Raw genomic sequence first — 22,067 nt, forward strand, 5'->3', positions numbered from 1 at the left:
CAGGCCAAAAGCCCCAGAAGCACCAGCCACACCCCAGAAAGCCTTTCCAGGCCCACGGCGGGGAAGGGCTTGGTGGGCTCACATGGCCAGTCCCCGGGACCAGGCACTCCCCACCCACAAAGGCGAGCGGCTGCCCAGCAGCCTGGATTGTGAGAGCAGATCCAGAAAGCAAAGATCGTCAGCACACAGCCCTGCACATAGATACACATCTCTTACCACGATATGGGAAGGGGACAGCGGCGTTATCCCTGTGTCCCCCAGACTCCGGGCTGGAGATGAATATGCAGACGTGGGGGCTGTTTCTGAAAGGAAAGACAAAGGCCTCCTTAGAAGTGGTGTGGCCTGAGCCTCGGGAAGCCAAACCCCAGCACAAGCTTGGTCTGTCTGTTCGGGTACTCCCTTGTGTTCAGTATTTAGAACCAGATGAAACGTTCTTCCTCTCCCCGTGACCACCAGGCCTCTCACCAAGTCCCCCCCAGTGCCTGCTTGGCGGAGACTCTGCCCAACCCCCACATGGCCTTATTCCAGGCTTGCGCTCTCTCAAGAGCCAGAACCTCACCTGTGCCCCACCATGGACCAGATAAACCTGAGTAAATGTTTGGATGCCTTTTTTGGGATGAGGTTCCAGGTTCCTTGCCTTACCCCAGAGATCAAGAAGCCCCATTACAGGAATATAGGACAGGCGTGCAGCGTCCAGAAAGAACTTCCTTGCTTAGTGGACACATCCGCTCCTCCCCTCCTCTAGCAGGAGGCCGCATCACAACGTGGGGACTCATCCCTCTTCAGTGATCCTGCCGGCTCTGGCATCCGGTTAAGAGAAACCACGGCAGAAAGTCAGGCAGGCTAGTGTCCCCGGACCCTGCGCCCGGGGCCCCACAACACACATGAGGTCAAACCAGAGAAGAGGCAACAGCCAAGCCGCCCAGACATCATTATGATGATGGCCCTGCTGCTGGCCTCGCCATTATGCAGGCACTGACATTTGTCCTGACACCTTGCCAGGGCCCAGTGGCCTTCCTCCGGGAATGAGCACCCAAGGAGAAGTCATACTGTCCCTGCTGGAAGCTCCACGCTGGTCTCCTCGCCCACCACCCAGGACTGGCAGGGCGGCAGAGCATGGACTGTGAGTGACCCTGGGCACCCACAGATTGCCAGGGCCCACTGGGGTGCTCTGCAAACATTGCCCAGCTAGTACACAGCCTACTCCTGTGTGGGAAGAACTGGGGAATTTGCTCAGACATACTGATGGTCAAGGAAACCCAGAGGGTGTGAGGTGTCTGAGAAAGGCCTGCTTCTAGGGGAGCACAGCAGTGGTTCCATCAGCCTTTGCTCTCAGATCACTCTGGTTAATCCCACACACTTACTGGTTTTTGTTTTTTCCTGCTCCGTGAGAACTCAAAGAGCATCATTACCGTAGGTGCCAAATGGACTGAGGAAATGAAATGAATCATGAAAGGGTGAATGTGAGCCTTCAAATCTGCACAGCCACCTCCACTCCCTGCAGGCATCTGGTCTCCCTCCTCCTGGGAAGGATCCAGTTCCAAATCCTGGGAGAAACTCGCAGAAGCGAGTTGGTACAGAGGCCCGAAACCAACTTGCACGGCAAGGGACTTCACCAGTCGTTTCTCCAAAGAAGACACACAAATGGCCAATAAGCACGTGGAAAGATGTTTAACGTCATTAGTTACCAGAGAAACGCAAATCAAAACCACAATGAGATAAGGCTTCACACCCACTAAGATGGCAGCTATAAAAAGGAAAGAAAGAAGTAACAAATGTTGGCAAGAATATGGAGAAACTGGAACCCTTGTAGATATCTGGTGGGAGTGCAAAATGGTACAGCTGCTATGGAAAAATGGTTTAGTGCTTCCTCAAAAAGTCAAATGTAGAATTACCATATGACCCAGGAATTCCACGCATAGGTATCTACCCAAAAGAACAGAAAACAGGGATTCAAACAGACACTTAAAAGTGCACATTCACTGTGATATTATTCATAATATCCAAAAGGTAGACACAAGCCAAGTCTCCATCGACAGATGAGTAAACAAAATGTGTGTGTCCATACAATGGAATATTACTCAGTTGAAAAAAGGAAAGAAGTTCTTGGGCACACTATCACACGGAGGAACCTAGAAAACATTACGCCAAGTAAAATAAGCTGGACACAACAGGACAAGTTTTGTATAATTCCATGTACATGAAATATCTAGAACAGGCAAGGTCAGAGAGACAGAAAGCAGATCAGACATTACCAGGGGCTGGGAGGGAGGAGGAAGGAATGGGGAGTGCTGAGTTTTTATTCTGAGTGAGGACAGTTGCTGGAAATAGGGAGGATGATGGTTTATAACACTGTGAACGCAATTAACGCCCCTGATTTGTACACTTAAAAATGGTTAAAAGTGCAGATTTTGTGCCATATATACTTTTTCACAATAAAAAATCTGCATTTAAAAAACTCAACTTGCTCATCTTAGAGGGAGAGCAATTTCTGATTCCTAGGGGCACCCATGGCTTGGTGCTCTTGAAAAGAGAACAGAGACGTAAGCCCAGCCCCTGGCCCAGCCTGCTGAAGTCCACCCTCTTCGCTAATCTCCCAGCCAAGGGCACTCCCCTTCCATAAAGCAGGGGGACTCCAGCCTCTCTGCTAGGGAGCACTGCCAGATGGTCCTTCCCACCTGTCGGCGAGAAGTCTGCCCTGCCCACGGCCCCTTGGGCAGGCTGCAGAGAGATGCCATCCAGCAGTGGGAGCCACCTTCCTTCCACCTGCTACCTGTGAGGCCTGCGGCCATGTGTCCACATTTGCACAGAAGGTCTTGGAAGACACCAAATGTCTAATTGCCCAGTAAATCTGGTGTTGGCAATTAGCAAACAAGCTATTATCTGCAGACAAACCATCCACCCCGCTGTCTGCTTGGTCCTAATTATCCCATCATTCGGCTCTTCTTAGAGCACGTCCCACTGATTGCAGAAGAGCATGTGTTGGGCCACACGTTGAACACATGCCTTGGGCCCCCCGAGGACTCCAGGACATGTGAGGACAAGAACCAAGGCTTTTCTCGGTTCTCCCTGCCCCTCCCCAACCCAATTACTTGCTGATCACTGAGCCAGGCCTAGAGGTGATTGACCCTCATGTACTTCCTCCATCAGAAGTGAAAATGCAGCTGTACCACGTGATGACTTAAAACTGATTTGCATAGAGGAGTAACATTTTTATAGATGCATAGAAATCCAACAACATATCATGCATGCCCCCATTTAGAGCTCTGCATATCCCAAATCAAAGACAACTTGCCAGTTAAGGTGTACCAACCCCCACAGGAATACGCAGAGCCAGGACTGACAACTGTGTTCTTTTAGCTAACCATTTAGGATATCCAAGTGGTGCTCAAAAATTTGTGTGGAAAAGAATATGGAAAAGGCTATTTCAGGCCCAGAAGGGTATGGGTAGTTTCTAGTGTCCTAATCTCCACCAATCCGGAGAGCTCTCATTCAACAGTAAGTCATCAGGAATAAACACAACGGGGTCAACAGAATATTATCTATTGATCTATGGCTATTTGACAGATCTGAGATAACAGACAAGGGAGAAAAGTTGATATATGGAATGTCTATAGGCTCAAGGGACCTACTGTGTGTCCAGGCTACCAACCACTTCCACACTGGCCATTACACTACTGTTACTTACAGGTACTTTTGTGTAAATGTTCCTTACACGTACTGTTAATTACAGTAGTGTAATGTTAATGTAATGTTACATTCCACAGTAAGAAATACCAGCTGTCACTGGCCGTGATCAAAGCCAATACAATAACACCTGCCCCGTGAAAACGCCCGCCTACATGATATTTCAGTTCAAGGACACACTGAGGGCCTGAGCACGTGGGGGACGGACAAACAAGGCAACAAGGATAGAGATTTTTAGAGTGCAGGCTTGGGGGCCAGAAAGGAAGCTGATGGAAAGAGAATTGAGACCCGTCTGTGGAGGTAGGGAGAGAAGAATAGCAAAACAGAGATGAAAGAAACATACTCCGCTAGTAAGTATGGTCAAGGGCAGAGCTGAGGGATCTGGGAGTTCTAAGAAACACCTACTGCACCGTTCCAGCCACGTTACATAGACGTTACACAGACACTCACAGCGTCTTCTACGTCCAGCCCTATGTCCCCCCGAAATGCGGTAACACAGAGGGAGCTGATGAATTCACGTCACAGAATCAGAAAAACACCGATCATTTCAAGAATGCAAACCATCTGCCACAGAATGATGGTCAAGCTGAAGAGAAAGACACCTGAATCTTTCTAGTAAACCCACAGAAAGCAATTGTCAGTTCTCCTTTGTTATTCGTTTCAAATAATTTAACGTCACTTCTGTCTTGTGTATTTACTATACAATTTTTTGTTGTTGTTGTTAGTTTGTGGGAATACAAAAATAATTTGATGGGGATGTTTCTAGGTTCACTCAATCCGGGACCCATGTCAACACATTCTTCAACCAAGTCACTTTTAAAATAATTTTTGCAGCAAAGAGGGGTATGAAAATATCTTTGCAGCAAAGTAGAGGATATAAATAAGAGTCTGACTCAACCAACGAGTCTCCTGCCACAGGATTTTTTTTTTAGAACCCCAAACCAGATAATGGAGAAGAAACTAGTCGAACTATACTAGGTTAATACTCATCACTTGCCTTAGGGGTGTGAGAATTAAGACACAGATTTCATCACGGTTCCTGTTATAAAATGCCAGACATGTGAAAATCAGACACATTTTTATTTGCTCCTGGCTCTAATGCCTTTAATCAAAGCAGATGTTCTTAAAATAAAAAACAGCCTTGATAAGAAACGTCAAAGCTAGCCATAATTCTTGAACCTGCTTGTCGTCCTTCTCTGCTGGAGACATTAGTCAGCAAATGGCGGTGAGCAAAATTGTAGACTTTCAGATATATATAAAATTGATCTTGCTCCATAAATAAAACATTTTTTAAAAATGAAGAGAGAACCCTTGGGCTGACTCTCTTCCCCAAGGCTCTAGGCTCATGTGACATGACAGGTGGTCTCAACAATGGTGACTCCCCAGCTTTTCCGAACAGGCCTTCTTTCCAGCTGCCAGATTTATGTATCTATCAAACAAATGCTCGATTTCAAAAAGGATTTTTAAGGCCCGGTCCTTACGATTTAAGAAATGCAATATATATTTTCATTTCTTTCCCCTCCTAGCTGTGAGATAACGGGTATTTGCTGACAATTGCCTAAAATCAGGCTATTTAGAAAAGCTCTTCCTTCCTTTCTCACTCTCCTTATATGCGCTCCCTGCACTGTCATCTTTGAAAATTGATTAGTTCAAGGTCATGTGTAGGTTACGGGCAAAAATCTTTTAAGAAGGAAAATAAAAAAAATTTATTATCCTATAACAGGCTTCACGGCTAGCTGAACTAATGCATTATTACTGTAAGCTGAACTTCCATTTCAGTAAATAATTTATGGGTTGTTTTTTTTTTTTAATCACCATAGTTGATGTCCAGAGTAAATGGAAATTTTATTGGCATGAACTGGAAGACCCTCCTGGTTACAAAGAACACCGAGTGTAAAATAGCTGCTCTCCAAATGCTAAATAATAAGTATGGAAAGGAGTATTTATAGTGGCAGAAGCCACAGCACCATGCAGAGCCGAGAGCGGCGGGCTGCACTGGGCCCATCCTGACACCGGGCAGAATCTTCCAGCTATCTACCCCCCGGGATGGTTCGGGAGATGAGGTGCCCCAGTGAGGGAAAACTGGAACATCTGGATTTCCTGAGAGACAGGGAGCCCCACAAGTCCCTGCAACCCCAGACCATGGTTTGGCGGTGGGGCGGGGGGGGATGCGGGGGGAGAGCCACACGCACATGTGCGCCCGGGACATTGCTATGGGAGGTGAGGAAATGGGTTTCTAGACTAACAGTTCTTCCTACTAACCTCCATGAATTACATCCAGCAACCTCACAGCCCTGACCCCTGGAACCCAGCATTTGGAGGGGCTCCACCAGATCACCCCACGCACAGTATTGAGATACTTCTGTCCACCTGGCTTCTGTTCCATGGACCTTGGAGTCATCTGAGGAGGGCTATGTTTCATTTCCTCTCTGGCTCCTCAGCTCTTAACTTTCACAGGCTTTCAATAAATGTTGAGTAGTTGGATGGATGGATAGATAAAAGGATGGAGAGATGGATAGATGGATGGATGGATAAAAGGATGGAGAGCATGGACAGACGGATGGATAATGAAAGGATGGATAAAAAGATGGACAGATGGATGGATAGATGAAAGGATGGATAGATGGATGGACAGATGGATGGATAGATAAAAGAATGGATAGATGCGTGGGTGGACAGGTAGGCGGCTAGAGAATTGAGTGGATGGACAGATGGATATTTGAGTGGATGGATAAAAGGATGCATAGTTGAGTGGATAGATGGATGGGTGGGTGGACGGGTAAATGGACAGATGATGTTTCTATGTACCCCCAAAATTGGATTCAGTGAATATGCACACATTTGGAGGGTCACAGAGGTCTTTCCCAACTGAGGCATTGACTCCTCTGAGTCAGGATATTGGTAACACACGTGCTGAGTTACCTGCCTCCAACAATGTGTGACCAGCTCTCAAAGCACCCAGACCTGCCTCTCTCCTTAGACATACCCTTTGGGCAGTGCAACCACCATGGCTCCCAGATAGAGTCCTAGACTCCTCCCTCCCGTCCTACTGCATTCTCAAGCCAAGTCATTCCTGTGAGAGATTCTTCGCATCTCTCACATTCACTCCCTCCTCTGCAACTTCACCACCACGACTTTGGTCCAGATCCTGCTGACACTTACCAGGGCTCCCACCCAGCATCCCCCGGGCTCCCTGCTCCAGGTCTGCTCCCTTCAAGTCATGGTCTCCTGCAGGCAGAGCCATCTGGTCAAACCAAGGTCTCATACAACCTCCCCATTGTCAGGGCCTTTAATTCCCACGGCCAGCAAAATGAAGTCTAGCCTACCACCGTCACCAGACCCTTGGAAGTCCATCCCCACCTCCCTCTGTGGCCTCTCCTCCTTCCATGGGCCCCCTTTCCTGGCCATAGCAAGCCTTTTCCCAGAGCCTGGAACATCTGTGCTTGCTCCCGCCCCATACTATGCCAGGAGGGCACCCCACTTTGGCAGTAACCTCCAAAAGTCAGTCCCCTCTGTTTGAGGGAGCAGAGTCTTCCCCTCATCCTCAGCAGGGAGGAAAGAGGACCTTGGTCATCCACACCATGGGATCAACTGGCAAAACTCAGGCTGGGGGAACTGCTAGGGCAAGTGCCAGGTCTCTCCAAGACGTAAGTTACAAAGGAAATACACAGGAAAGGAGGGGAAACCTATATATCAAATGGTCTCAGACTCCTGCAACAGAATGACCAAGAATGCTTGTTAAAACAGACAGCTGGCCCCAACCCCACCCCAAAGGTTCTACTCCGACAGGTCTGGGACCACTGAAAATTTGCATTTCTAATGAGGTTCCCGTGTCATCCCGATTAGACCCAGAGACTGACTCCCACAGCTTAAAAGACACTTAAGAGACATCGTGACCCCACTCATTGCAATTCATGGACCAACACTGGATCATGATTCAAATGAACAAAACAAGAGCAAGTAGAGGGGGCAGAGAGGGCCACCAGCTTGGGGTGCAGGGTGGCCCTCGGAACCAAGACAGCTTAGGAACAGAAGGGCAAAGACAGAGTTGGCTCTTTGGCTGTTGCTCATAGAGGGATGTAAGGAAAACAAGCGGCTCCCGACGATGATGCAGAACGTGGGCAGGCTGGGCAGCTGGAGAATGCACAGATGTGAATGCTCACCTCTCTCTGGACACAACTTCTCCCTCTGTGAAGTAGGAATCCACATTCCCAGGGACTCCATTTTATTGAAACAAAGAACATAATTCATGGGAAACCCTCTGAAATGAATAACAGCCCCGCCCACCATCTGTTGCATTCCTTACTGGGGTCAGGTATTTATGTACAGTTTTGACTCTGGGCTCTTGTACAAGTTTATTCAGCCTCACATTGTTAATCTGAAATTGTGAGAAAAGTACAAACCCAGAAATCTATCAGGAAAACCATCACTGTCAACCATCTTCCAACGTGAATTTCATGCCGAGCTCCCCGCTGTGCAGGGGTAACTCACGAAATCCTGCTGTGTGAGGGGGCCGTGAGGTGTTGTCATCCTTCCCATTCCATGGATGAGAAAAGAAAGGCCTAGAAGGTTAAGAAAGAAGCCCACGCTGTCAGGATGCCACCCAGCTGCATCGAGTTCTCTAACTCTGAGCCTGCGTGCCTGCACTATGACCAATGTCACGTCTCCAACAGGTGCCACTGCTCAAAACAGATGAAGCTACGAGATATGAACATAAATCCCCATTCCACAGACGAGCAAACGGCGTGAGGAAAATCAGGAGGGCACAGTCACAGGGCGTTCCCAAGCCCCAGCTGCCTAGCTCAGCCTCCAGGCTCAGAATTCTGTGGGGCACGGCCTTCTTTAGGCTCTGAAGCCCATCAGGACGCTCCACTTCGAATGCCTTAAGTCTTCCAACCCAAAGATCAGGGTGTGGGAGGGGCTGCTGATAACACAGAAGTGAAAGGTACAAGTTCAAGGTCAGGAAAGCTTGAGTTCAAAATCCCAGCATGGCCACTTCCCCGGTGCATGACTTTGGGTGAGCTACTTTCATTTCTCAGAGGCTCCGTTTTCTCTCCTGGAAACTGGGGGACAGAGGGGATCATGATGATGGTGATATATTTTATAGGGTTGCTCTAAGGACAGAATGAAATGATACCTATAAACCCTGGTGCCTGGCAAGCACTCGGCAAATTACAGAGGCTATTCATTATCATTACCATCACCATCATCATCAAACAGCAACTGCTGTTGTGAAACAGGCCATGTGCCTACACCAGGGGGCCGAGTGCCACCAGACACGCAGTCAGCGAATGCACCTCCTTTCGCTAGTGTTTCTCCAGGCTTGTTAATCAAGGATAAAAAGACCGACCAGACAGAAACTTGGCACATGGAACCCCCAGAGAAACTCTTAGCGATGGGAACAGGGCTGGTGCTGCCACGGGTGAGATAGACTGTCTGGTCCCGACTCCCCTTCTCAACCCATCTGCTCACCCCAGGGGCACTTTCAGAAGGACGGAGGAGAATCTGGGAAGCCACCTGCCCCCACTCCCACCACGGAATGAGATGCAGGCTTTCCTGTTCTCTACAGTGAAGCACACTTCGAAACTGAACAGGTCAATGAAAAAGCTCTGTCCCACTCTAAGGAAAAGATGCCACCTGCCTGGGCCCTGGGAAGACCCTGGCTTAGACTTCCCCAGTTCCCACCATGAAAAACCCTGGGACGGCTCAGTCCACAGCGGTGCTGACCGTACTGAGGCAGTGGAACGTTCATGTCCCAAATATTCACCATCTGTCCCTGGGGAGAGGTGAGGAAGAGGCAGAACAGGAGGTGAGGGCCGGGGAGACAGACAGCGGAACCTTCCTGATGAGGGAGAGATGGACCACCTCCAGGCAGGAAGGGGTGCCCTGAGCCCAGGTGTACCCCCCTGCTGGGGAACCCGAGCATGAACTTACCACGCTCTGCCAGTGTCCTACGAGCCGAGGCTTATGCACATACATGACAGGCCCCTCTTGGAGAGGGTCTTAATAGAAGAGACAGTTTGCACATGGCCCAAAGGCGCCTACCTTGGGGGAGCAATGTCTCCCAGGCAGGGCTGCATCCACCCATAGGCAGGGGTGCCATTTTCTTACCACCAACGTACCACCCCAAGCCATGAAATGAAGGACTCTATCATCCAGAGTAAGCACCATTTTCTAATTTCTGCACCCAGAGCAGATCTTTTCCTAATTCATCTAAGAGCACTCTGAAAGGTAGCTGTGGCATTTAACAATCAAATGAGAAAAGGAAAATGCCTGGTAAGGCACTGAGTTCCCCATCACCAGAGGGGTTCAACCAGTCAGGTGTCAAAGAAAAACTGGGGGGGAGGGGGTTGGGAGCTGGACTATACAGATTTCTGCATTCCTCCTAGATTCACTACGCACATACCACCCTTCAGGACATGTGTGGAGGCTGTGTTGCAGTGTGGTGAAGCCCAGGGCAGGGCTGATCCAAATCCCAGCACAGCTCCTTACTGGCCTTGGTGGATCCTGCTGTGTCTACCCACCAACCATTTTGCTCTCTTAACTAAACCTCAATTTTGCATGGCTATCATGGAGGTGGCAGAGGGGGACCTACCCCAGACCCAGGGCTGATCCCGGGTCATCAAAACCAATCATGGCGAACCCTTCCCCTTCCCCTTCCCCAATGACAGAAATGGGAATGGGTTTGTGAGGGAAAGTCACCTGGGGGCTTCTGGGAAGGAAATATTCTTACCCTGAAGCCAGGGCCCTGAGGAAGAGCCTGTGGGCGCCATCTTGCCACCAGCCTGAGAGGCAGACACCACGGAAAGAACCTCCATCCGTCCTGGACGGGGTCCATGAGCTGCCAAATCAACCTGCTTTGGAGCTTGCTGGACTTCTGGACTTTCTATTCTGAGTTATAATTAACTTCCCTTTTCTGGAAACAAGACAAAGTCAGGTTGTCCATGCTTTTCAGCCAAAAACAGATTCATAGCTGTGCGACCTTAAACAAGTTACTGAACTTCTCTGTGGCTTGGTTTTCTTTCTGTATGAAATACGATAATGATAACTCTTACCTCTCAGGATTAATGAGGATTAAATAAAAATACCTCAGGCAAAGGTCTTAACAAGCCTAGCTGCTATTATTTATACAGGGTCTCATTTTATCCTTACAAACAACCCAATGAGGTAGAAAGTAAGTAGTTATTAGCCCCATTTAACAGCAGAGGAAACCGGGGCACAGAGAGGGTAAGCATCTTCCTGAAATCACAAGTCGTGAGCGCCTGTCCCCAGTGCCTGAGCTCCTTCCCTCCACCACACTCCAGCCCTGGTTCCAGGACTCTGTGACCGGCCTGAGTCTTTCCTCAGGGCAGCTGGTGACACCACAGCGAGAAACAAGAGCTGTGGAGGGGTGGAACCGGGGAGGGACTGCAAATGGGCAGGAGCTTCTTTACAGGGTGATAAAAATATTCTGGAATTTGACAGTGGCGATGGTTGCTCAACCTTGCAGCTGTCCCAAGAGCCACAAAAGTGTATACTTTTGTATACTTTAAAATGCTGGAATTTATGGTAAGTTATTTTTTTAATGATATGTGAATCTCAATAAAAAAAAAAAAAATCAAAGAGCTGCTGGAAACCACCCTGTCAGGAAAACTGTCCCTCGTCCCACCTGCACTCAGGAGCACAGCCTTCCTCCCTAGAAGCAGACATTAGTCACCGCCACCCACCCTGGCCACCGCTCCCTCCTGCCCTCCTGCCAGCCCCGGGCAGCCGCCAACCTCTCTGCCTGGCCCAGTTTACAGCAATTCTCTCAGAACCTGGCCAGTGGCGGAGCTGGCTGCCCGTCCCGGACTCTCCAAGCGGGCCAGGGGCAACGGCTGGCACAGACCTCTCCCCAGACACCCTGCTCCTGGGCAGCGTGTCAACATAGGCCCAAAGCAGGGCCAGCACCCCAGCCACCAGCTGCTTTTTCGCTTTTCCCCTAGATGCTCTGAAGCTGCCGGCTGGACAGAACCGAAGGCCACGCTCCGTCTGCAGAGTCCTGGGATGGAGCCCCGCATCGGGCTCCCTGCTCACTGGGAAGGCTGCTGCTCCCTCTCCCACTCTGCCTACTTGTGTTTCCTCTCTCACTGTTTCTGTCAAATAAATAAATCATATCTTTTTTAAAAAAGACTTCTTATGTTTAAAATTCCTCATTCTTACTTTTTTTTATACAAAACCTTCAATGAGGAACTGGCATTCTTACGAAGGAAGAATTAGTAAACTCAGTTAAGATATTGATCAACTTTAGCTTTTGCCACGTTAAGCAGGGATGGCAAAATTTCAAGAGAAACTCCTCTTGAAAGGATTTAAAATAGAGTATCTACTTCCAGAGCAGGAAAGAGAGATAAAAACAAAGAAAGAAAACCAACGAACAATTCCCCCTGGACCAAATTTGCTCCAAGTCTTTCCCCAAGGAGTAGAAAGGTCATGCAAAGGTACTTCCCATGGAATGAGGCTGACTTCCTCAGGCTGCTCCCAGAGCCAGGGGTGGGGACTCCCGAGCCACAGGACCCAGAGTGTCTGCTGAAGCATCTGGAGGCCCACCCGAGACCAAGCGGCTTGGAGGAGGCGAGTAGAGCCTTAATACACTATCGCAGTGTACTACATGAGTGTACTCCATATTCTCTGTGAGAATACATACGAATCCCCAGGAAATGCTGCACATTCTGGGTTCATCAGCCACAGAGAGGCCACACAGATGGTCCCAGCTGCCCACACACCCCGGAGCATGTGTATCCTATGTGCACAAGGGGACTGCAGTGCACGCAGCCTCCAAGACCCCTGTTCCAGCCACTGCAGTGCCCAGGTGGGCAAGAACCGAGGCCTGGGGAATGCGACTTCCCACCCGCCCCCACCATCTGTAGAGGCCCAGCTGCCCAAGGTGGGGACTAGGAAGGACCGCTGGGGCATCTGTAAGCCCAGGTGGTCGTCTGGGGCTTTTAATTAGCGTTGTCCCACAGGCCCATCCCTCCCAGGGTGCTGGCCTGCCCGCTTCATCAAGCCCAGCCATGTGCACGGCCAGCTTCTCTGGCTTCATTGTTATCTTTTACAGCTCCTTCTGGAACTCAATTAATCAACAGCCACCTCCTCTGCAGAGCAGAATGCTCCAGACACAGAGTGACTGGCCTGACTCATGGTAGGCACACCCCCACTGAGATGGGAATGTCTGAGCGCAGGGCAGCGACGTCCTCGCTGGGCGGTGACTCACAGGAAGTGACCGCAGGAATGCTCCTGACAGGAAAAGTGGAGCTGGTGACAGGGACACCTGTACAGATCCGTTCTCCTAACCTCGTCTCCCTGCCTCTCTCTCCACACAGATGCATTCTAGGTCCTGATGATGTAGACACAACATTGAGGACATTCTGGGTTAGTGGACAAGAAGATTCTAGAAGATTCTAGAAGGTAAATATGCAGTGGGAACTTCTGCCCAAGCCAAACACTGCCTTAGGACCAGCAACTCCATGACTAGGATTCTACTCAAGAGAAGTGAGTGTATACAGGCGTCCACAAAAAGATCTGTTCCAGAATATTCACAGTAGCTTTTTTCCCCATAATCACCGAAAACTGGAAGCAATCCAAACATACATCAATACGAGAAAGGTGAGCCAAGTGTGCTGTCGCTGTATGACGAAGCAGCATTCCGCAGGGCGGTCACTTCAGCATTACCTGGGAATTCGCCCGCTGGGTGAGACAGCCCCCCACTCCCCCAGGTCCTGCATGTCAGGTCTCCTCTGCCCCATTCCCATCGGGCTGCCATTCATCTTGTCTAGTGGACACACATCGCATGTGTATTTAATTCATGAGAATCTGACCATGACTTATCAGGCCAAAACAGGGTGAATGATTTCAATTCAAATATTGTAATTAAGAAAACTGTAAAATTCTATTTTGCACTCTTTATTAGACGCTGTGGTAGGTGGCACAGGGGGGTTGGGGTGCGGGAGGCATTCCCAGGGTGATGATGCTTGCCTGGCATCTTCAAGGACAAGTTTGCTGAGTGAACAAGATGGGGAACAGCATAGGCAAAGGCAGAGAGCTGGGGAGAGCTTCCCAGAGAGCTCCGCACTCTGCCAACAGTCTGCTCCTCTGAATCAGGTCACAACCACGATTTCATCAGGTCACTCCAAGCCTCAAGCACCTGCTGGGGCTCTCTACTGCCCTACATATCAGCTCTAGCTTGTTAACCAATCAGATGCCTCTCTTAGCCCCTCACCACTGCCCCACCATCACCCCCACAAACCCCTGCACCAGCTGGACTGTTCTCTGCCACATGGGAAGCATCTGTCACCCCCCCCCAAGGCCTGGCTCACGCACCCATCTACAGGGACAAAAGGCCCCACTGTCCTTCCCATGGGAGAAGCTGACCCTCAGGGCTGCTCTCCAACCCGGCCCAGCCCTGGGCTCCTCTTCCAGGGCTGAGGATAGGATTGAAAATCTGAAGTTGGCTGGGTCTGGGAAGACACCCGGTCCCACCCTCACCGGCTCTGCCTCAGACAGAACTGTGTCCTGGGTCTCAGTTTCCACAATGGCAAAGTGGGGAACAACTATCCCCCCTCCCAGGGCTATGCAAAGATACCAGGGAAGACCTGTAAGAAAATTCCAGCTCTGAGCTGGGTCCAGAGCAGGTGCTCAAGAAGCCCAACTCGCCTGTTGTTCCAAGACCCAGCGCACCCACGTGCTGGCTAGGGCTTTCCACCTGAATCTCCACCTGAGGGCCGCTAAGCCCCCACCCTAGACCAGAGAAGATCCACACCATCACACACGCACCCCCAGAAACCACTGTGGGCCAGTGGAATGACCATCAACCTCTGGTCCCGAGGCTGGCCAGGCTGACTCACGCTCACAGCACCACAATTTCTACCCAAGCCGAACACATCCTTGTCTTGGCACCCGGCAACTCAACCCAGATTCTACTCAGGAGAAGTAAGTGTATGTGCGCGTCCACAAGAAAGATAGAAAGATCTGTTCCAGAATGTTCACAGCAGTTTTTTTTTTTTTCATAAGCTCCAAAAACTAGAAACAATCTAATCAATAGGAGAATGGAGGAGCCCAGTGTGGTATAGCCTGACCAAGAAATACTACTCGGCAACAAAAAGGGAACAAAGTATCAATACACCCAACAATACGAATAAACGTCAAAAGCACTGCCTTGAGTAAAAGACCCTCGACCTGAAGGAGGATTCCATCCACACGAAGTTCAAGAACAGGTATATGAGAAGTGAAAGATGTCAGAACAGCTGTTCCTCACAGGGTGGATAGATACAGCCTGGGGCAAGGCACCCAGGAATGTTCTGGTGTGATGAAAATATCCCGTATCCTGCCTGGTACCGTGGTGACAGTGTATCAGCTTCCAATTGCTGCTGATAAATTATTATAAACCCAGTGACTTAAAACCTGAGGGTTCTGGAGTGCTCAGGGTTCAGGAGGTCTCAAGTCTGAAATGGGTCTCACAGGGCCAAACTCAAGGGGCTGGCAGGGCTGTGCTCCTTCTGGAGACTCCAGGAGAAAAGCCATTTCCTTGCCTTTTCCAGCTTCTTGAGGACATCTGCAGTCCTTGGCTCGGGTCCCCTTCCTCCATCTTCAAAGCCAGCAGCAAAGCACCTTCCAGTCCCTCTCGGTCTCTGACCCTCCTGCCCCCTCCTTCACTTTTAAGGATCCTTGGAATGACCCTGGGCCCACCCAGATGATTCAGGATAATCTCCTCTTCCCAGGACCCTCGATTTCAACACATCTGCTATGTTTCTTTGCCACACAAGGTAACATGCTGTGAATGTTCCAGGGGGTAGGACACAGACATCTTCAGCCTCCCACACATGGTGTGAACGCGTGTGAACGTCCAACACGCTATACACTTCACAGCCCCGAAGCGCCATTGTACGCCAGTTATATTCATCATCCCAACTCCAAAGAGCACCCGGGGAGGGCTGCGGGGGTCACAGCCCGAGATGGCTTTGCGGGGACCCCTCACTTAATCCCCACCCTCCCCACACCACTGCCCTGCTTTACAGAAACTGAGGTGCGGGTGAGTGAAAGCCTCTCTCGCAGCCGGCAGGACACACAACTAATCTGAGTCCCAGTCTGAGGACTCCCAGGCGCTGCTCCTCAAGGTCACCAAAGATCCCGCCCCGGAGGTCAGGAAGGCAACACCAAGGAGAAGGGGTTTCTTTAACGCCACACTCTTACTGTGATATGGGTACAAGAATTTCCCCCTAACTCTGCTCTAAGAAGAAAAACAGGACCAGTGGGAGTGAGAAAAGAAAGGTCAAGGTAGGGATGATGGAGCTATGGACACGGTAAACCAGAGAGCCCCGCCCGGTCGAGAGGAGCAGAGCCCCAGACTTCGATGGCAATCCCCCGGGTGTTGCAATGATAGGGAAGGCACTGAAATGGGTGAGCACTGTGAGTTTTTCCACAGGCCCCCCCGCTGGCCACCTGGCACAACCCACACTCCCCTCCCGCCTGCCCCTCCAGGCCCACCAGCAAGCAGCAGCCTCGCCCCTGCAAGGTGTGGGGCACTCGCGCTGAGCCTGCTGGAAAGAAGCAAGGCTGAGGCTTCCCGCCTGCAGCCGGTGCCCCTTCCAGAGGGGACCAAGGCACTGCTCCAGCAGGGGGCTGCTCCCACCACCAAGGCCCCTGCCAGGAGAAGGGGTGGGGCTTCCAGGCCTAGTTGCCATTTTGCAGGTGTCCACCTTGGGACCCCTGACCACACCCAATATCTGGGGCCCGGATTCCCCTTATCCCGGTTCTAGCAGAGCTCTGGGGAGCCAGCCACGGCCAGGAGCACCCCAGCCGAGCACCCGAAGAGCTCTGGAAGAGAGAGTGAGGACTACTCTCCAGGGCCCACTGCCCCACACGCCTGCACAGAGCTCTGCCTTGGTGAGTGCCCAGCCCATCGTGCTCCTGGGATGTTCGGGGGAAAGGGAAGCGAGGCTTCCTGAGGGTGGCTTTCTTGTGGCTGGCGGCAAGGGGTGTGAGGGAGCATGACAGGAGTGATCCAGGACAAAAATTTTTGAAGAATTCACAGTCGAGGCTCAGAAAGCAGCGGGCCCACCGGCCACTCTCTCTCTGTAGGACTTTAAGCAAGGACGATACACTTTCAAGCCTCTGTGTCCTCATTCATAAAAGGAGGAACACCACTACCTCATGGTGCTAGGTTTCACGAAAGCCCCTCTCTTAGCTTCGTCTCGCTATGCCTGGCAGGTCTGGAAGTTCTGAACACCAAGGGGTTAATGGGGCTGACTCTGGGTGTGAGGTCCTGGCTGTTTCCTCTTTTCTTCCTATGGAGGATGTTTTCCTTGACGGACATGAAATGCTTTTGTCATGAGAAACAGAGTTATCTTTTTTTCACCTAGCATCTACCCAGAATAGCAGCAGGGGGACAGAGGAGGGAGTGGGGTGGGGTGGGTGCTCAGGGTGTGAGCTTGGCTTTCACACATCACTTCCTGCATCCTCCCTGGGGGTCTGGATGTCCTGCTGCAGCGCTGGTCCTGCCCGAGGCCCCGCCTGCTTCTCTCTTTCCTGCACCCAGACCCCAGTGATCACCCAGCTCCCACCTCCTGGGGGCTGACTCTCTGCCCGGCCAACCTCCCCAGCAGCCCCGTAGGGCGGGGTCAAGCTTCATTCCTTAGCTCCATCCTACGGATGAGGAACCAGAAGCTCAGGGAGATTTCCAGGTCTGCCCATGGCCCCAAAGCACGTACACCACGGAGCTGAGACTGGAACTCAGGACCTGAGCTCATCCTGCAGTCGCACACGGCCTCCCACAGGGAGCACTGTTCAGGGACCTCCACCTGAAAGGGAGTCTTGACCAGCTTTGGCCTCAGCCTCCTCCAAGACCCGGAGGGGAGCTCCACTTTCCTGGGTTTCACTTCTGGTTTCAATCCTCAACCCTCCACCCCTTTGCCGCCAACGTCCCCCAGGGTTCCCTGCCTGAAGTGGGTCCTTCTGGTGCTGAGACAGAAAACTTGCCACCCTACATGGTCAGGGGGAAGGGGGATGGGCTCTGTGTGGGTCCCAGGACTCACCCTGGGCTCCCAGGACCTGGCTGTACCACTGGGCTCCGACCTTTCCAACCAACACTGTCCGAGGCTTTAATCATTCACATCTGGCCGGAGCCCGGCTGTTCAGTTGCCAGATCTGAGCACAAGCCCGGACCTGGCCACGTCCAAGAGATGACCATATGCCCCCCGCCCCCAGCTCCTGGGCCCTGAGGCTTGGGGAAAGTGGGCAGGGAGGGCCACCTTGAGTTGTAAGCATACTCACAGATGGAAACCAGTTTGCAAATTCTCTGCGAGAGCAGCTCCGAGTGTGAGCTAGGGCTGGGGAATGGCGCGAGGGATGAGCGGATTCAATGTCTATAACCAGCCGAGTTCTTTGGGGTTCATTTCTGAATGAACCACCCAAACCCCAAGGGAAGACCCACCAGGAGCTTCTAACATCTCCTAGTCTTTCCCCTCGTCTGTCTCTGTCTCTCTCCCTCCCTCTCCTCCATCTCTGTTACTGCCTCTCTCTCCATGAATATACACACATGAGCACATGTACACACATAAACACACACAAACACCCAGCAGCCTCTCCTTAGACAGCTCCAACGGGACCCAGCAAGCCCCTGACAGCATCAGGTCTTGGCAGGGTCTCCAGCACCTCCACTCACCACTCTCCTTCTGACTGGCCCCCAGGAGCTTGGTGCCCTAGGTCAGACCATACCCTGCTCCCCAAATCTGTCCAGGGTGTCCCTGACACCACCAGGCACCAGTGGGGTACTGCCATCCGATGTCTCTATCCTCAGCCCTACCCCCATCCCCAGCGTCCCAACCCAGGCGGGCAGAGTGTGAGTTTGCTCTAAGGGACAGCATGACCTTATGCTGTCACTAGGTCACTGTGGGCTCTCAAGGTCACTGCTACTTTCTAGGATTCTGTTTCTTCATCTGGAGAATGAAGGGGTCACTCAGAATGCTCAAGGCCCCCACCTGCAGCCTCCAGCTGTACCCACTTCCCACTCCCATCCCCAAGCCGCACTGATGGCTCATAAAGACCCAAAGCTTTGAGTCCCTCCCTCACATCTCCACCAATTCCATGTGCCATGACGCCTCAACTTAGTAAGCAGTAAACGTCTGCCCCAAATTGCTGGCACAGTGTTGGGGTTTTATTTTGCCAAGGACAGAGACAGAGAAAATTTTTTTTATTAAATCTATCATCTGCTATTATATTTGATTCGTAGAAGAAAAGGAAAACGGGACTGTCTCAAGTATCTGTTGCTATTAGAAACAAGACCCACATTTCTCATAGGCTTACATCCATTCTGTCCACACAGTCCTCACCTAGGAACCATCTGCCGTGAATGACTTACTCGATGATTCGCACTGTCACTCCCAAGTGGCAGCCTCTCCCTGACCACCGGCCAGGGCGCCCCCCTGCTCCCCCCTATCCAGCAAGTGACCCCGGCCCCCGGCCAGGGCAAACAGTTCCAGGCATAGGTAGCCACCATGCCTGGACCCAGAGGCCCCCCCCGGCGATATGGATTAGAGCAAGAAAGACAGATGGGGGAGCCCATAAAGTGGGTGTGCAGGGGGAAGGGAGAGGCTACAAGGAGGGTAAAGCAGAAGTCAGAGACTGGGGTGGGGAGGACTCTAGGCTCCCAGCACATTTCCTCCTACTCCGGACATGGAGGGAGTTCCAGAAGCCATCCTGGGATCCTTTCTCTCTAAATTCTCCTTCTTGGTTCCCTCTGGCTAGAAAAGGTTTAGTTAAGCCCTCCTTAATCCTGGCACAAAAGATGGGCCACCACCAATGTCAAGAATGGAGGGACAATGCAAGGAAAGAAAAAAGGCTGTGCCGGGGGCTCCCCCATGAAGGACTGTCGCTCACAACCACCTGCCCGCAGACAAGTTCAGGTCGCTGTGCTGTCTCGGACTGGGAGGGGCTGGTTGGACCCAAGTGTCGAGAAGTATCTTGAGGCCTGTGCTGGTTCAGAGCGGGGAGGTGTGCAGACGCAGTCCGCCAACCTGGGTTCTCATGCTGGATTTGCCAAGTATCTGGGGGCAGTCCCTGTAGCCCTCCCTGACCTCCGTGTGTCCACCTGTAGAATGAGAGTGGGGGGGGGCGGGGGGCAGACATTTAATAGACCAGGTCCCACCAGCAGGTGATGCCATCCACGGCTCTGTTTCTTCAACAGCTCCCGAGTCTGCTTTGGGAACAGGACTCCTGACATCGGTCCTGCAAACACTTTCTTATCCCAATGGGCAGAGATAGCCCCTCAAGGACAAGGAAGGAAGTGGCCAGAGGAACTTAGTCATTAGTCCACGGAAACCTGAGGCCAATGAGGCCAGCCTGTGGCCTCCGAAGCAGCAGGCCCGGGCGCCCACACCTGCGTCATCCGTGTCCTGAGCGGGAACCAGGAATCGGGGCACAGAAAGCACAGTTCCCATTTTCCCTGCAGAGAAACCTGCAGACCACGGGGTCTTATTTACAAAAAACAGAAGGTGCCAAGGAGGATCCCATTAGTGCCGCACACGAGCAAAACCCACTTCTGTCTGAGGTCTCGGGGTGCTTCGTGGGTCCATCCTACAGACCCTACTACCTTCCTGGAGCCTCGGTTTTCAGAGGGTAGTAGTGGACACAGTAAAGCAAAACGACTCAAAAAATATGCTCAGAGAAGTAAAACAGTCTCAAAAGTCCGGTTCGTGGACTCAGATGTGAGGGGCCGAGAAGAGAGGAGGCTCTTCCACTTGGCCGAGGCATTCGAGGCCCCACTGAGTCACGGGGCAAATATTGTCAAAGGGCCACTCGCTGGACAGCAAACAGAAATACCAGCCTTTCTGCCGTGAAGTGGTGTCTTCCTGCGAGTCCTCACATTCTGCAAAATCGCACGCTAAAAATAAAAGGATTCATGGGAAAGACAGGGTTGGTGCCTCTCACTCAACACTTATAGGACCTTTCCCTCGCATCCTTCCCGAAACAGCCGTGGATCCAGTAACATCCCTGCACAGTGAGCCACACCAGCCCCTGGACCCCAAACCCCAGGGAGTCGGTCATTGGCTGGGGCTCCTCCTCTGAGATGACAGGCCTTGGGGGCGCTCACTTCCTACAGAGCCCACTCTCACCCAAGTCAAAAAACCCCACCCAGGGTATCACCTGCACTCGCTGTGTTCTTACGGGGTAATCCTGATCCGGCTCCTCCCCGGCCCCCTCGGGGTCCCCACTCAGCATGAGGGGAGCGGAAAGACACTGAGGCGGCCACAACTTGCACTAGAAGGTGTGCCTGTAGACTTTCAGCATTTGGGGGGTTGTTCTTCTGTTGTTCTTTACTCATGAGAAAGCATTTCTGATCTATCAACCCACAAACCACTGGGAAAAATCATCAGGGAGCCAACAGACTTGCACACGTACCAACATCATGCCCCCGTTCATCCCTCATGGAAACACATGCTGTTGACCAACAATTAAGTAATTTCTCACTTTTTTAAAAAAGATATTTTATTTATTTACTTATTCAGAGAGAGAGAGAGAGAGCCCATGAGTGTGCGAGCAGGTGGGGAGGCAGAAGGAGAGAATCTCAAGCAGACTCTATACTGAGCACTGCCGGAGTCTGACCTGGGGCTCGATCTCAGCACCCTGAGATCGTGACCTGAGCCAAAACCAAGAGTCAGCCTCTGAACCAACTGAGCCACGCAGATGCCACCGCCTCCCTTCCCCCACCATGCTTTTTTTTTTTTTAAGATTTTATTTGACCAACAACCATGTAATTTCAAATGTAAGATACCAGAAGTTGCTTTTCAGAGAATATGACTATAGGAACATCTGACTGTCAACGGGCAGACTTCCTGACATTACACATCCACGGAAAGTTCTAAGAAGTGAGTGACCCTGACCTGCAAGCTGTGTTAAAACGTACAGCAATTTTTAAGTTTGTACCTTTATCCCTTTCATCAAACTGACACAGATTCAGAGCAGCCACTGATTCTCTGCAGCACCTCCCACAAAGAGTGGGATCTGCCTCTCTACCCCTCGAACCTGGTGGGCCGGTGACTTGGCTTTGACCTCTAGAATGCAGAAGTGACAGCATGCAACTTCTCAAGATGCCTTCCTTGTGACCTCCTGCTCCTCCTCTAGCCGCCCGAGACCACCATGGACAGCAGCCAGCTGACAGCCCGCACTGACCCCGGGGCTCCTGAGTGTGACCAGCATGGGCTCGCCGGCCCCGGGGGAGCCATCAGAGGCGGTCACAGGAGTGAGCCGGACAAGACCAGCAGAAGAAGATGGGGCGCAGAATCCTGAGCAAATGCAATGGTTACTGTGTTAACCCTTTAACTTCTGGGATGGTTTGTTACATAGCAAACACAAACCTAATGCCACATTTT

At 51.4% G+C, this 22,067-nt stretch overlaps 1 protein-coding gene across 1 annotated transcript in view; it reads right to left on the reverse strand.

Moving 5' to 3' along the window:
* The window catches only part of LOC111145147 (heat shock protein family A (Hsp70) member 12A), a 150,566-nt gene that overhangs the window by 29,517 nt on the left and 98,982 nt on the right, over window positions 1–22,067 (reverse strand). Inside the window, exon 3 of the mRNA XM_022499835.1 lies at window positions 217–302. Coding sequence (XP_022355543.1) covers window positions 217–302 — 86 coding nt within the window. The remainder of the gene's footprint in view (window positions 1–216; window positions 303–22,067) is intronic.

The sequence above is a fragment of the Enhydra lutris genome, unplaced genomic scaffold (genome assembly GCF_002288905.1).
Source record: "Enhydra lutris kenyoni isolate GAN:26980312 unplaced genomic scaffold, ASM228890v2 scaffoldscaffold12, whole genome shotgun sequence".
Taxonomy (NCBI): Eukaryota; Metazoa; Chordata; class Mammalia; order Carnivora; family Mustelidae; genus Enhydra; species Enhydra lutris.